At 38.1% G+C, this 16,092-nt stretch overlaps 1 protein-coding gene across 1 annotated transcript in view; it reads left to right on the top strand.

The window, feature by feature from the left end:
* The window catches only part of CCDC141 (coiled-coil domain containing 141), a 298,856-nt gene that overhangs the window by 208,325 nt on the left and 74,439 nt on the right, over positions 1-16,092 (top strand). Inside the window, exons 14-16 of the mRNA XM_069068555.1 lie at positions 6,345-6,524; positions 6,713-6,838; positions 14,798-14,986. Coding sequence (XP_068924656.1) covers positions 6,345-6,524; positions 6,713-6,838; positions 14,798-14,986 — 495 coding nt within the window. The remainder of the gene's footprint in view (positions 1-6,344; positions 6,525-6,712; positions 6,839-14,797; positions 14,987-16,092) is intronic.

The raw sequence follows: 16,092 nt of genomic DNA, 5'->3' as shown, positions 1-16,092 counted from the left end.
TCTCAGTACACACAACATAGTCGTCATAAATCTGTGGTGTGTTTCCTACCTGCTGCACCTCATGATGGTGCCTTTTTCTTCTTTTGTCCTCCTTCCTTTCTTCCTTCCCTCCGCTCCCCCCCACTACACTCCCCCCCCCCGGAGATCACAACTCATCCGGGCCTGTACACTCTTGCTCATTTTCTTCCCTGAATTTCCTCAAAGACGCTTTATCTTGATTTTGTAAGAATACCAGTGGGGCACAAGGTTTATCCATTGATTATCTCTTCCTCTAACCACATGATTGTCTCATTTTATTTTCACTCATACATTTCCTTGACCTTTGATGACATCTTTATCATAGGTCTCTTGACATGTCTGTAATTCTTTGCAAATATTTGTAGAAGCATACTTGAGTATTCTTTGTGCTACTGCATTCCTTCTAGGTGGTAATTCATACAATTTTGTAAAGGCTATGGTATTCTGTGACTTGTAACCATAATAACAGCACTACTAGAATATTGATATTAGGAAAGTGGACCTCTGTTTCAGGGAGAAATTTCAGGTTATTAAAGGAACTTTGCAATTTCCCAGAGGCAATCCATACTGGTCTTCTCCAGCTCAATTCTGGGCTGAACTTATTGACCAATTACATTATCCAAATATATACAGAGAACTACACTGAGAAATGAACTCTAGGTCATCCAGATAGTCTGAAATACATATGTATGTGTGTGTATGTGTATATGTATATAAACATTTTTCAAGATTAAAAATAATCTTGACTGCCTGGAATTCTAGGCCAAAAACAATAAGAAAAAGTTCAATATGAACATATACCCACGTACATACACACATATGTTTTTAAGATAACTTTGTTTTTCTGTTTGGTTGTTAGGCCCTAACCAAAAGAAAAGAGAAAAATAGTCCCTACATGTAAGGAATTATTGGAGGATATGTTGTCTAAAGAGATAAGCATTTTCATGATTATCTGAGAGTACAAACAACTAGGGAGAGATATTGACATTCCTTGTTTCTTTAACAATTTCTTTCATGAGTCAATTTTTATAGCCTTTTCTTCCTGATCTACCTCTTCCAGTTGCTCCCTGATTCATCAACTTCTCCCATAAAAGGGAGTATGTGGAATTAAATACAATATTCTGTATGTATTCTTACCAGCATAGAGTGGGTCAATTATTTCTCCCTAACTAAACTAGGAATTCTTAACCTGGGGTCCATGGTTCCCCAAGGGATCAGTAAATTTGGATGGGAAAAAATGACAGCTATTTTCACTAAATTCTGATAGAAATTGAGCATTCTTTCAGTTATTTGAAAACATCGTTCTGAAAAAAGGTTCACAGGCTTCATCATATTGCCCAAGAGTTCCATGACATGAAAAGCATTTAAGCATACTTGATTCTGAATCTATTTTCCCAAGGTTTTATTAGCTTTATAATTCTTCTTTTCAAGGAGCTACAATACAACACTAGCTTATATTAGTTTATAATCAGCTAACACTCTTAAATGTTTTTCACATGAATTACTGTCAAGATATGTCTCCTCCTTCCTATATTTGTGAACCTGAGATATTTATTCTAAATGAAAAACTTTGAATTTATTCCTATTAAACTTTTTTTCTTATTGTTTTTGGCCCAGAATTCCAAGCTGTCACAATTATTTCACATCTTGACTCTGTTAATTTATCTTCTAATTAGTGTTCCCTGATAATCATTTATTCTATATATCCATTCAAATCACTGAGGATAATGCCAAAGGCAGAAAGTTTTGGAACTTTATGGAGGACTTTTCTCTGTGTTGACATTAGTTCATTAATCTATACATTTGGGGTGTAGCTGATTGACTACTTATGAATCTACAATATCTCTCTCCACTCCAATAGTTACCAATCTACTACAAGCAGTTACCATTTCTTCCCTAGACTATTCTAATGACCTTCTAAATGTCCAATCTCATCCTTTTCTAATCTATATATTTTAAAATGCCAAAATTACCTTCCTATATATAGTATGCTTCAGTTTTGGCTTCTGTAGATTGAGAGAGGGTTGGTTGCATTGACCACAGAGGTCCCTTTCAGCTCTAAATGTATGACCACATGTTCTCTATTGCCTTTTGGTTATATATTTAATATAAAAACAATTTAGCTTTGTATTCAAGGCCCTTCACACTCTGTTGCTAGCCCAACCTAATGCCCTTCACATACCTTATGCTGTGCAACTGACCTTAGAGGCCACTTAATCCAGTCAATCACTTCTACAACAACCCCAACTCCAAACAATTAGTGACTACTCTTTAAAGGATGTAGTTATTCAACTAATCCCAAATCTTATTCTGCCATATAGTGCATCTCCCAAATTTATGCACAACTAAAGCATAAGAGATTTGTCAACTGCTCCAGAGAGAGAGAGAGAGATGAGGTTAGTCTCACATGACCTGTTTTTGAAGAAGGAATACTGGTTTTTAGTGATCGTTGCTTTCTTGGGTCCCGCAGCCTCTCTTTCTATCTTTCAAAGACCATTAGTTGGAGCTCAATAATCATAGCTGCCAGCTCTTTCAGTACTCTTGAGATATAATTCTTCTGGGCCTTCTGACTTAAACTCATGGAGGCCTCTGCAAATTGGTCATCTCATTTATCTTGAATTTCTACTCCCTGCTAAACATTTCTGCTCCATCCTTCCCAAACTAAAGGTCATTTTCCTTGGAAGAATAAATAAAGAACAAAGTAAGAGAGCAGCCTTCTTTATACAGTAATCCTTTTAAATAAAATATATCCTTCATGGGGCAGCTAGGTGGCGCAGTGAATAGAGCACCAGCCCTGGAGTCAGGAGGACCTGAGTTCAAATCCGGCCTCAGACACTTAGCACAAAAACTAGCCATGTGATCTTGGACAAATCACTTAACCCCAATTTCCCTCAAAAAAAAATAAAGTATATCCTTCTATCGCCAAATTTATCATCAGTCCTATCCTACCGAATTCCAGCAGTATCTATGAGGTTAAATTTTCTTCTGTGCATTAGATGCTATAATTTACTCTGTTTATTACCTATATTTTGTTCATTTGCATATGAACATATGAGGCCATATCTTTAACTGCCTTCCTATGTAAATATTATGCTTCCTTCTGTGTTTTGCCTAATATTCTGTCTCTCCACATTTCCAGTCTTCTTATACCTTATACCTCACCATGTCCAATGACACTATCCTTTTAGCTGTTGCTCTCAGAAGAAAGTCCATCTCTCCCAGCTCTAGGAATTTTCTCTGGCTATTCCTCATGCCTGGGATTCTCTCCCTCCTCATCTCTACTTACTGGTTTTCCTGGCTTTCTTCAAGTCCTAACTAAAATCCTATCTTAGGAAGCCTTTTCCAACCCTTATTAATTCTAATGTTTTTTTTCTTTTAATTATTTCCAATTATGCTATATATAGTTTGTTTGTACATATTGGTTTGCTTGTCTCCTCCATTAGGTTGTCAGTGCCTTGAAGGCAGGGACTGTCTTTTGCCTCTTCTTTGAATCCCCTTAGCTTAGCAGAGTGCCTGGAACATCATAAGCATCTAATAAAAATCTATTGACTTACTGTTACCAAAACTGTCAGCTCATTTGGGGTAGTTTTATTCCTCTCTCATCTCCCCCAGTAATTTAAAGCCCTTTTGAATAGATTTGCAAGTATGTTTTTTTTATGGACTCCATTGCTAGTCAAGCTGATCATTTCTACATTTTAAGCTGTTCTCCTGAAGTCTAAATGCTATTTTCAGACATAATCGAACTAGCTGTTCACTCCCCAAATCTTTTTTCTACTACATTTAATTGGTAGTAGGACTGAAAACACCACTTGTTTCCCTAAGGTCTTCAGTTTATTTTAGCCAGGTCTTCATAATCCTTAGCAATGTTCTCTGGGTTGTTCTAAGTGATATAACATATCACCACACGAATCACTATAGGTGGGTATTGTATCAAACTTATCATAGGCAGACAGCCTGTTGCTTATATCATATATTAACTGTTCCATGATCTTATTCTTGCATTCTTATGCCTTCTATGAATATATTCAGGTCATTTCACATGTCTGGGATACATTTCCTCTTCCTGTATGGCTATGGACAATTTCCTTCCTTTTATGCTCTTTCGAGTTCCTTACTTCCCCTTCTTCCCATAACACCACCCCATCCCCCCAACCTTCAGCTGAAAGTGATTGATTCTTCCTTGAGTTTTTCTTAACAGCAGTTTGGATAAATCCCTTATCCTTATCATATTCTGCTTTATCATGTTTATTTTTAGGAAATTGCTTCAGGTTAAACATACTCAAAAGAGATTGACTTATAAACCAGTCAGTGTATGACTCTGCAGAGGGTTGTATATCTTTACAGAGACTGGAATAGATAGCACAGCCCAAGAATATGACAGTCATGGGCTTTATTAATAGTGGCCCCTCTTTAAAAAACTCCACTTCTCAAGTTCTTTTAATTAGTTTGATTATCTGAGGAGAGTAATATATATGTGTTATTAAGTCTCTTAAGTTTGAGGTAATTTAGTTAACCCATGGATTTCTGTGTTGTTGTCTATAAATTTTGTTCAACTGACATGTAGCTGGTACTCAATCAGCAAATACTTATCATGTGTCTATAACATATCAGGTGTGCTCGGTTTTAGGGATGCAAGCACAATGAACACAACAATCCCATCTTCAAAGAGCTTACATTCAATGATGGCGACAATGACAGCATATCTACTGGATAAATATAAGGAAAATAAATACAAATAAGTTTAACTAAATATCAGATAATTTGAGGGGGAGTGGGGGCACTTGCATTTGAAGGAGGAAGAGAAAAAGCATTTACTTTGTGCTTGCTATGTGCCAGGCAATGTGCTAAGCATTTTGGAAACGTTGTGCCCTTTGCTCCTCACAACAGCTCTGGGAAGTAGGAGTGCTGTTGTTACTCCCATTTTACAGCAGAGAAAACTTTTCGGCAGACAGACGAGTGACTTACCCAGGGTCACTCTTAGCTGTTGCTCAGTTGCTTTAGTTATATACAACTCTTTGTGATCCCATTTGGAGATTCCTTCTCCAACTCATTTTACAAATGAGAAATTGAGGTAAACAGGGTGACTTACTCAGGGTCACTTAGCTAATAAGTATCTAAGGCTGAATTTGAACTCAGGTCTTTCTGACTCCAGACTCAGAAGTCTATATACTTTACAACTTGCTTGAAGGGATCAGAAAAATCTTTATATGGAAGATGGTTCTTGAGCTGTTTGTCGAAGGCAGAGGGGAAGTCTATTAAGCAGAAGTGAAGAAGGAATGTTTTCCCATCATAGGGAACTCTGCAAAAAGACACTTAAAATGCTTGTTAAATTAAATTTAATTGAATGGAATTTGTCAAACAAAATCCTTTTTTCCTCCCTTTGTCTAGCTCTTCTTCTGATAATATACATGAAATATAAATAATTGACTCCCCCTAAAAGATTGAAAATGTCTTAACTCTGCCACTTAAAAGTCATTGTTGATTGATGAAATTCAAAATAATGACATATTACACACACACTCATACACACACACACACACACCACTTAATGGTCTACCTTTCACTTATCCAGAATGTTCTTAATCTTCCACTAAAGTCTTAGAAATAACTCTAGTTCTTAAAGAGACCCCCAAGTTCTGTAAATTACTTTAAACTAGAATGAGTAGGAGTATAGGCCATTAATAAAACGTGTCTTCCATGTGATACCTTGCCTAGCTAATTTTGGAAAGGTGCATCGTCAGGTTGGCCACAAAACATGATGGATTTTGTCAATAGTAAAACCTGAAGACCATATACTCCACCGCAGAGGAGTTCTGACTTATATCAATATGGGGAGAATGCATGCAAATTAAATCACAGATCCTGGAATTAACAAGGAGTATTTTTTTTTCTTTTTAGTTTCAAATGCATGGAGGTTCCAAAAATTCATTTCACCCCATCAAGTGATATTCCATTTCCAATATGTTCCAGTGACTGTATTTAAGTGTCAATGATATAACCATTCAATGTAATACATTTCAAAATTCTTGACCGCTAACTTTCTGGGTCATTTATTTGTTTCCATCATTTCTTAAAAGTAAAGAAATAAGCAAAGGTTTTGAAGAAATTTTCAACTGGAGTCTTGAAGATCAAATGAACACAGAACATTTTCTGGGAGATAAGCTCTGACTCTAAAATAGAAAACCCTGAACTTGGTTAATTATGAAATATCACACAGTTTGCTTTCACTAGCTCAAATTTTTCTGCCCTTTAAAATTATGTATTCTCTATAAAGATGTTTTTCTACTTTGAGAAAAGGACAGTTATATTCTTTATTAAATTAACAGGCAAATGAGGACATTATATTAAAGGTGAAAAATGTTATACATGTTACTGAGAATATGATAGAAAATCATAATGCCGAAAGGGAGGAGCTCAAGAATCTCTGGATTGCACGGCAGCTTCAGGTGAACCAAGTCAAGTCCATTAAACAACAGTGGGCAGTCTTTAAGGAACAACTGAAAAAGGTAAGGGCCTTCTATTAGATGGGGAAAATCTGAGTCCATATTTCGGGCCCCTTGTGGTTAGAAAATGAATTCGCTGTGAAAGTGAGTCAATGAAACACAGAGGTGTGCCACATCTCTAAGAGGACAGTTAAATATTTGCTTTTTCTGCTGAAGAAAGCATACTAAGCACCATTTGGTATTTATTTCAGACAACTCAGAATTTGAAACTTCTTGAGGAAGTGTTTACCCCGGTGTCTTCACTTGACCTTGGAGGCAGCTTTCAGAGTCTCTTAGATGTACAAAAAAAAAGGAACCAAATGAAACCTCAGTTTCAGGTGAGGAAATAGATTGATGGACGATGTTGAGCAGCATGAAAATGGAAAAGCATTTGGTTGCAATTTGCATAATTTATTTCAATAGCCTGGCAAATTGCTCTCTTTAAAAAAAAGAGAGAAAATTTCCCTCCATTAAAGTGCTAAAGTTCTCTTTAAAAACACATTTTCTCCATTGGTTATTTTCTCTACAGCTGGAGGTGACTGCTTGTATTTGTATACTTGGGCATATACATGACACTTTCTGTCTACAAGATACTGTTTATATGCTTTTTGAGAGTTATTTTCATTTAAATTGAAAGAATGTCAGGAATATATGCAAATGCATATTTCTTCTAAATTATTTTTCTAGGAAAATAATTGACATTGCTTTTCCAGACTGAAACTTCAAAGGGGGGAGAGGATTGCCTACAGCTGGTAGGCATTCCATACCTTAGCCCATTGCAAGGCCTCTGCCAACCAAATCATCCCTGTATCAACCTGTGATTTATCCCTATAATCCCAGTTCCCTGCTACCATTCATGGTTATTTGTGGCTAATTCTCCATTATCCCTTTGCCTTAAATGGCAAAGGCACAGAAGGAATGGGTGATATAAAGACTGTCAGGTTCATGGCTGCTGGCCAGATGGCATGGGTTGCAATGCTTCTCTCCCTCTGAACCCCTCCTCGGATTGGCACAGGAGTCTAAAGGGTAACCAGGGCATTCTATTGACAATATATGCTATCTTTTTAACCTGGTATCTCTCTGTTGCAAAATTAAAACACTAGCCTAAAGTCCAAATATATATATAATTGACTTCTAAGATTCACTGGTTTGTTGGGATAGAGGCTACTTCATAGATTGTTTCTGTTTCATGGCCTTCATTCATAGAACCACAGTATCTTGGAAATGTGAAGGACCTCAGGGGTTGTGTAGCCTAACCTATTCCCTGAACAGGGATCTCCTCTACTATACCCCATGTGATCATTCAGCCTCCTCTGAAAGACCTCCAGTGAATGGGAAGAAAGAGGTAGCCCAATGTATTTTGAGTCATAATCAGCATCCACTCTTTTCTTCTCTGGAGCCAGGCTGAACAAATCCCTCCTCCATAGGATAGTCTTTCAAATGCCTGGAGTCAGTTTTCATTCCATTTTCCATCCTGTGTACTGCCTGCCAGGGTGAACATCCTTGGTTCCTTCAAGTTATCATCATATAATGTGATTTTCAGCCACTTCCCCATCTTGGTTATCTTTCTCTTTATGGAGTCCTCCTAGAAAATATTATCATTTTGTTCAGTAACTAATCATAATAGAGAATTTCTTTGAAGCCAATATAAATTACTTAAGTGATAATATAAGCCCAGGATATCTTATTTTATTTTTTAGACACTGTGGAATTGTCTTTTTTATATGGAAATTTCCCATCTCCAAACTGCATCTTAACTTACTTTCTCTGTTCTCTTCCTTAGACAACTGGTCCATTGTTAAAACCTTAACTCTAACTTGTATTCTGATGATTTTCAAATCTATATCTTGGGCCCAGACATTTCTGTTGAGTTTTATCTTCAATTACCTTCTGTACATTTCCTTTTCTTCTTGCTGCTGCTGCTGTTATTCTGTTGTGTCCAACTCTTCATGACCTTGTGGACCATGCTATCAATGGGGAGTTTTCTTACCATAGATACTAGAGTGGTTTGACATTTCCTTCTCCAATAGATTAAAGCAAACAGAAGTTAAGTGACTTGCCCAGGGTCATACAACTAGTAAGCATCTGAGGTCAGTTTTGAACTCAGATCTTCTTGGCTCCAGTGCTCCATCAACTGAGCCATCTAGCTGCTTCAATAACATTGTCTAGCTGAAGATTTCTACCTAGAGCAAAATATCTCCATCTCAAACTCAATTTGTCTAAAACTGACTTCATCTTCTTCCATAAACTGGTTCCCTCTCCCCCAGTTTCCTTGTTTTGGCACTCACTCAACACTTTTGAGAACATTTTGACTTCTCCCTATCTCCTTCTCTGCACCTCTCCCCCCATTTTCAATCCTATTTTCACATCATTTTTCATATCTATTCCTTCTTTTCTATTTCCACTGCCTTCACTATACAGTTTTGTGACCTTATGCCAATCTATTGCAATAGCTAAATGTTCTTTCTCCCTGCCTCTTATCTCTCCATGATCCAATGCACTATTCACAAACCATCAGATTAATCTTTGCCAGATTAATCTTTTTAAAATAATCCTTGGGGCGGCTAAGTGGCGCAGTGAATAGAGCAATGGCTCTGGAGTCAGGAAGACCTGAGTTCAAATCCTGCCTCAGACACTTAACACACACAAAAAAACTAGCCGTGTGACCTTGGGCAAGTCACTTAACCCCAATTACCCTCCCGAAAGTAAAATAATCCTTTAATTATATCACCAGTATGTTCAAAAACTTTGTTTTTCTCATTTTATTAAGAAAATGTTCAGTGACTTAGAATGGGTCTAACTTTATTTCTCATAATTACCTTCTTCTTTTGTCAACTTAATCTGTTCACTACTTCCCTATGACCCTTTGCTTTCATTTCTGTTTCTGAGCCTTTGTTCACATTGATTACCCTACCTGAAATTCCAGGCCCCTTCATCTATTCACATAAAATCCACTCTTTAAGGCCTAGTAAAAAAATCTCACATGTTCCTGAAAGTTTTTTTGGACTATTCCAGTTATCAGTGATGTCTTATTCTAAATATTCATTGTATATGCCATATATTTGAAATTTTGTACTATATAAGTTATATGTGTTTAATTTCTTACCCCACTAGGATTATAAACATCATATCACCTTTTAGGAATCTCATTTACAAGCTGGAGAACTTCCAGGGAAAGGAAGTTAAGTTGGTTGTCTTGAGGTTATGCCATATGAAGGAAGGAGATGTGGTTAGTCTAGAGAAGTTAGTCTAGAGACTTAGTCTAGAAGGAGGTGTGGTTAGTCTAGAGAAGACTTGCTAGTGATCTTAAGTATTTGAAGAACTGTTAGGTGGATGGGAATTAGTCTCTTTCCATGAGATGTAAGGGGGAAAATTAGTAGCAATGGGTGAAAGTTTCCTAGAGGTAGATTTCAGTACAATTTAGGGAAAAACTTCCTTATAAAGTACTGTTCTTTGCCCCCTTTCCTCCGTGGAATACCCTTCCTCTTTACTTACCTAAATCTCACTCTTCCTTCCAAGCCTAACTCCAGTTTTCTCCAAACACTGTCAAAAAGTAACAAAACTCCCACAAAAAGTGGGAGATAGTGTATTCCCCCGCATTAGAGAACTCCAAACAAAGCCTTGTTAAGTACTGGGTATTTTGTAGGGAGATTCTTGTTCAGGCATAGATTGGTACATAGGTGGGGAACCGCAGCAGCAAGCATCGTAGCATACCCAGGATGGCTGCTAACACAGGTTCTTAGATCTGCTTTTTTAAAGGAAAGCAACTCAAAATGGGTTAACAATCTTACTTTAATCAATCAAACATCAGAAAATACAAACAGAAGTTACAAGCAGACAGATCAGCAGACAGGGCTTCCCACTGTCTGACCATTACATACAAACCTAGTCAGTTACCAGAGAGGGAAGCATCAACATCTGGGTTTTCAAAGCCAGGGAGGGGGAGGGAGCTCAATGGCTGCCCAGAGTCTCATTCAGTCAAATCACACAACCCTTCCCAAAGTGAGCCCCAAAGCAAAACCTCACATCAGGGTATATATAGCCTTCTCCAGGGTCAGAGAACACCACAACCCTCATGAACCACTGCCCAATCACAAAGTAACAAGATGTGGGCATTCCTGAAAAACAAGCCTCCTTCCAGAGGCTCCAGGTGAGCACATTCAGCCTATTAGGGTGCTGAGTATATTCTCAAATCAAGGAAGGTTCTCAAAGTCACTTAAGCCTATCAAAGGGCCAAGGGGCAGGGAAGATCTTTAGATTCTTGTTCCCATAACAGGAACCTCAGCTTTGAGGCCATTTATGGTCCATTAGGGCCTCAAGTATAACCCTTTGACTGAACAAATACCCTTAATAAAAGGATTTGTTCTGTAAAACTTGGATTCATTCAAAAGAACATACCTGAGGACCTAGAAAGCCTCATGTGGCCTCGAGGTCTCAGGTTCCCCACCCCTGGACTAGATGGCCTCTGAGTCCCTCCCAGCCTAAAGATTCTATGATGTTATTTGCTGTAAACCTCCACAGGGCAATGCACATAATAGGGGTTTGATAATTTTTTTTATTAAGATTCAAAGTTTATTATTATTTTTTGCTTTGTATTTGTTATATTTTTATTTTTTCCTATTTTTAAAATGCTTTATTAACTTATGATCTACATCATTCATTTCCGCCAGATTTTGAGTTACAAATTTTCTGCCCATTTTTCCCCTACCCACTGCCCCAAAATAGCAGTCCCAAAGGATATCCCCTCCTCCAATCTGCTCTCTCCCATATTTTCTCCCATAACCCTTTCAACTTTTCCAGTAGGGCATGGTAGATCTCTATGCCCCAGTGCCTATATATTTTATTTCCCAATTATATGTAAAATAGTATTAATAATAGTATATATATATATATATATATGTGTGTGTGTGTGTGTGTGTGTGTGTGTGTGTGTGTGTGTGTATGTATATAAATTTGATTTTAAAACTTTGAATTCCAGATTCATTCCCTTCCTCCCTTGTCAACCACCCTTACTGGGATGATAAGCAGTTTGGTATAGGTTGTACATGTATAGCTAATGCAAAACAATAACATAGTAGATATATTGTAAAAGACTGACTACATTTCCCTCCCTCCTATCCCACCTCCCACTTGTTCTATTCTCTACTTTGATCCCATCACTTTTCAAAAGTGGGTGCTTCCAACTTCCCTTCCCCCAGCCCGCCCTCCCTTCCATCATCGTCCCTCTCATCCCCTTCCCCCTACTCTCCTGTAGGGTGAGATACCCTTTTTAGTGTGTCTTTCATTCCCTCCCCAACCCAAATTCAATGACAATAAGGTTGACCCATTCCTTTTTGCCTTCCTATTCTTCCCTTCTATTGTAACCATTTTCTCTTGCCTCTTATATATGAGATAATTTATCCCACTCTGTGTCTCCCCATCTCCTTTCATTATATTCCTCTCTCACCTCTTAATTTCACCTTTTAAGTATCATCCCTTCCTATTTAATTGGTCCTGTGCCCTCTATATATACCTGTAAACATATATACACACATTCACATATGTATTCATATACCCATATACCCTTATATATAGACACATATATGTGTGTGTATGTGTATATATATTCCCTTCAACTATTTTCATGCTGAGAAAAGTTTCATCAGTTACAATTATTGTTTTTCCATGTAGGAATGTTAATGGTTCAACTTTGATAAATTCTGTATGATTTCTTTTCCCTATTTACCTTCTCATGCTTCTCTTGCTTCTTATATCTGAATGTCAAATTTTCTATTCAACTCTGGTTTTTTCATCAAGAATGCTTGAAAGTCCTCTATTCCACTGAATGACCATATTTTCCCCTGAAACATGATACTCAGTTTCGCTGGGTAGGTGATTCTTGTTTTTAATCCCAGCTCCTTTGACCTCTGGAATATCACATCCCAAGCCCTTCGATCCCTCAGTGTAGAAGCTGCCAGATCCTGGGTTATCCTGATTGTGTTTCCACGATATTCATATTGTTTCTTCCTGGCCACTTGTAATATTCTCTCTTTAATCTGGGAAATCTGGAACCTGACTATAATATTCCTAGGAGTTTTCTTTTGGGGATCTTTTTTCAGGAGATGATTGGTAGATTCTTTCAACTTCTGTTTTGCCCTCTGGTTCTAAAACATCAGGGCAGTTTTCTTTGAGAACTTCCTGGAGGATGATTTCTAGGTTCTTACTTTGATCATGGCTTTCAGGTAGTCTAATAATATTTAAATGATCTCTCCTGGATCTATTTTCCAGTCAGTGGTTTTTCCCATGAGATCTTTCACATTGCCTTCTATTCTTTCATCTGTTTGGATCTGTTTAACAGCATCTTGATTTCTCATAAAGTCATTAGCTTCCATTTGCTCCAATCTAATTCTGAAGCAATGATTCTCCTCAATGAGCTTTTGAGATTCTTTTTCCATCTGGCAAATTCAGCTTTTTAAGGCATTCTTCTCCTCATTGCCTTTTTGAACCTCTTTTGCCAATTGAGTTAGTCTGTTTTTTAAGGTGTGATTTTCCTCAGCCAAGCTGTTGACTCTCATTTCATAATTTTCTTGCATCATTCTCATTTCTCTTCCCAATTTTTCCTCCACTTCTCTTCTCTGCTTCTTAAGTTCCTCTATGGCCTGTAACCAACTCATATTTTCCTTTAAAGCTTTTGGTGCAGAAGTTCTGACTTCACTGTCTTCCTCCTGTTCCATGCTTTGCTCCTTTTTGTCCCCAAAATAGGAGTCTAATATTGGAATCTTCTGTCTCCTTTGTTTCCTTTGCCTGGTCATGTTGCCCCTCAGTCACTTGACCCCTGGGCTTTTTGTCACAGTAGGACTCTGCCACCAGACAGGGGAGCTTTCGTCCCAAACGCTGGGGTTTTCTCAGCTGCCAGAGGTATTAGATGGGTGCCCTCCTGAGGCCTCCACACCCTCTGGCAAGCTGGACACACACCCCCAGGACCTCCGCCCTAGACTGCAATCCAGATCCAAGCAGGTTAAAGCAAGAGCGATTACCTCTCAGACTGGGGCTTGGTCCCCCTACACTCTGCAGTCCAGGAGCTGAAGCTGCCACGTGGTGCTGGTTGGCTGTGCCTGCATCTCAGTGGCTTCTGGCACTGGGGGCAAAAGCCGAGGCACTCCCACTTACTGGGTCCCAAGTCTAGACAGCACTGACTTCTCACTTTGTCCTTCGCATCTGTGTGTTGATAATTCTGGAAACGGCCACAGCTACTGCTGATCTGGAGTCCCTCTGGCTGGTGGCTGGTCAGGCCTGCCCTGGGACTAAAATCTCCAGCTATTGCAGACCTGGGCTCGGCTCCCAGGGCGCTGTGCTGGCCGATTCCTGCCGTCCTGTCCTCAGCAGGAGGTTAGCTTCTCTGTGTCATTTTTGTGGTTTCTGCAGCTACAAAAATTTGTTCAGAGTCCTCTTTTTACATTGATTGGGGAAAGTGGAAACCAGAGCCACTGGGATGTCCTGCTTGTACTCTGCCATCTTGACTCCACCCCCCCCCCCCAAGGCTTATTATTAATCAGATCTTTCCTTATTATCTGACTTTTGAAGCTCTAGATTCTTAGTTTCCTCAACCTTCGACCACCTGTTCTAAGGCTGGTAAACTTTTTGGGGAGGTTGTTCTTTCAAATTCTCTTCAAATTCCTTAGCCCTCACCAGTTTCATACCCAAGGCCATTCTTCTGAGTGTTTGATGTGACCGGTGCAAACTATAAAGAAAGAACACTTTTTGGTTTCTGTGTATTGTGTGCTATTTATGAATCCCAGTGTCCTTGCCTTTTAAGTAACAGTTCAAAATTGCTGCTCAACTACTGAGTCATTCTCATAATGTTTCTGCCATACTTGTATGTGGCAAATAATTTCCCATATTTGTTATTTTTTTTGTTTTGTTTTACTATCTGGCATTTGTCTGTATTTAATGTTAAGCATGATTATGTTATCTCATTTGTTAGTGAATAGAAACTCTCTGCCACAGTTAGGTAGCATGTGATTGTCATGTTATGAAGACTTTTTGGCCATTCCAAAAATAAATAGTGTAATCTCAAAGCAGTTAGAGGTACCTCCTTCCCCCCATCTTCCTGTGCATCATAATAAATTTTATATGTCACCATGGTATGACAAGTGGCATTTTTGTCCATTATAACTTTTTTGATCTGTCCTTAGAAAAATCTTTAGTTCATTTAATTTTAGGGACAGATATGCCTTATTAAGGTACTTACATGATTAAAAATAAAATAAGAGGTGTTCCAAAAATTGGATCATTTTATTGCTTTTCTCATTGTCTAGCAACTGGATACTGAGGTCTGCTACATTCTGAAAGTGTTTGAAGTGTTAAATATCAAAGGAGCCCCTGTCAAGGAGAAGATGCAACAGGTGAAGGAGCTCATTCAGCTTCACCAGAAACAAAAGGAGAGACTTAAAGATTATGAGAATATACTTTCTAAGGCAGTCAGATTCCATCAAGTCAAGGAAGAAGTAAGAATTATAACACTTATCTTTCAGACTTTATTATTTTTTTTATAAGCAGTTGGGGTTAAGTAACTTGCTCAAGGTTACATGGCCAGTTATTTCTGGGTGTGGTGCTAAGTGTCTGATCCCCCAGGTCATCCCAACACTGGGGCTGTTGCTCTTACTCGCTGAGCCACCTGGCCACCCCTAAGCAATTGGGGTTAAGTAACTTGCTCACGGTTACACAGCTAGGTGTTTCTGGGTAGATGCTAAGTGTCTGAGCCCAGATTCGATCCCCCAGGTCATCCCGACACTGGGGCTGGTGCTCTTACTCGCTGTGCTACCTGGCCGCCCCTAGACTTTATTTTTCTGAAAATAAAAATAAATTAATTTTACCCCCAAATGCCTTTAATGACTTGCCTACAGAGGAAAATTTAAACTATTGAGCTAACATTTGAGGCCTTCTATAACCTGTCCTCTAAGTCCTCTCTAGAATTTCTCTTTCATTAAGACTTTCCCTTAATGAAGTGATTCTCAAATTTTTTAGCCACAGTACTTCTTTATATTCTCAAAAATTATCGAGGACCCTCCCCAAAGAGTTTAATGTAAGATATATCCCTTGATATTTACTATATTGCATATTTAAAAATCATAATATTATTGTGAAAATAGTTTTGACTTCGCAGGTCCCCTGAAAGTCTCAGGGACCCAAAGGGTTCCTAGAACACAATGTAACATTGCCCTAAGAAAAGAGTCCCTAGAATACACTTAGACATTGCCCTCAGGAAACCCTTAATCTTGTCAGACTGGACTGATTTCTGTCCTTTGCCATGTCATTCACATTTCCATTTCTGTGCCTTTCCATATGTATGTATATATATATATATACATATATATATATATACCTATATTTACACACACACACCCTCTCAGTGTTCTTTTCCCTTTTCTCCTCTTATCTGAATATCAAAGTCTAAATTGAATTTTTTTCAGAATACAGTGTTCACTTCTTCCTCTAATATCATTTAAGCACTTATAGAGTTATTATTAATATGGTATTAATAGGTAATTATTTTATATAATAATAATCATATAGTAACAAGTTATTAATGTGGCACTTGATAAACAATTAG

This window comes from Petaurus breviceps, unplaced genomic scaffold (genome assembly GCF_028583685.1).
Source record: "Petaurus breviceps papuanus isolate PSGF00001 unplaced genomic scaffold, PetGlider_PUasm1.0 90763, whole genome shotgun sequence".
Taxonomy (NCBI): Eukaryota; Metazoa; Chordata; class Mammalia; order Diprotodontia; family Petauridae; genus Petaurus; species Petaurus breviceps.
The sequence above is the reverse complement of the archived record's forward strand: the minus strand, read 5'-3'. Positions and strand labels throughout refer to the sequence as shown.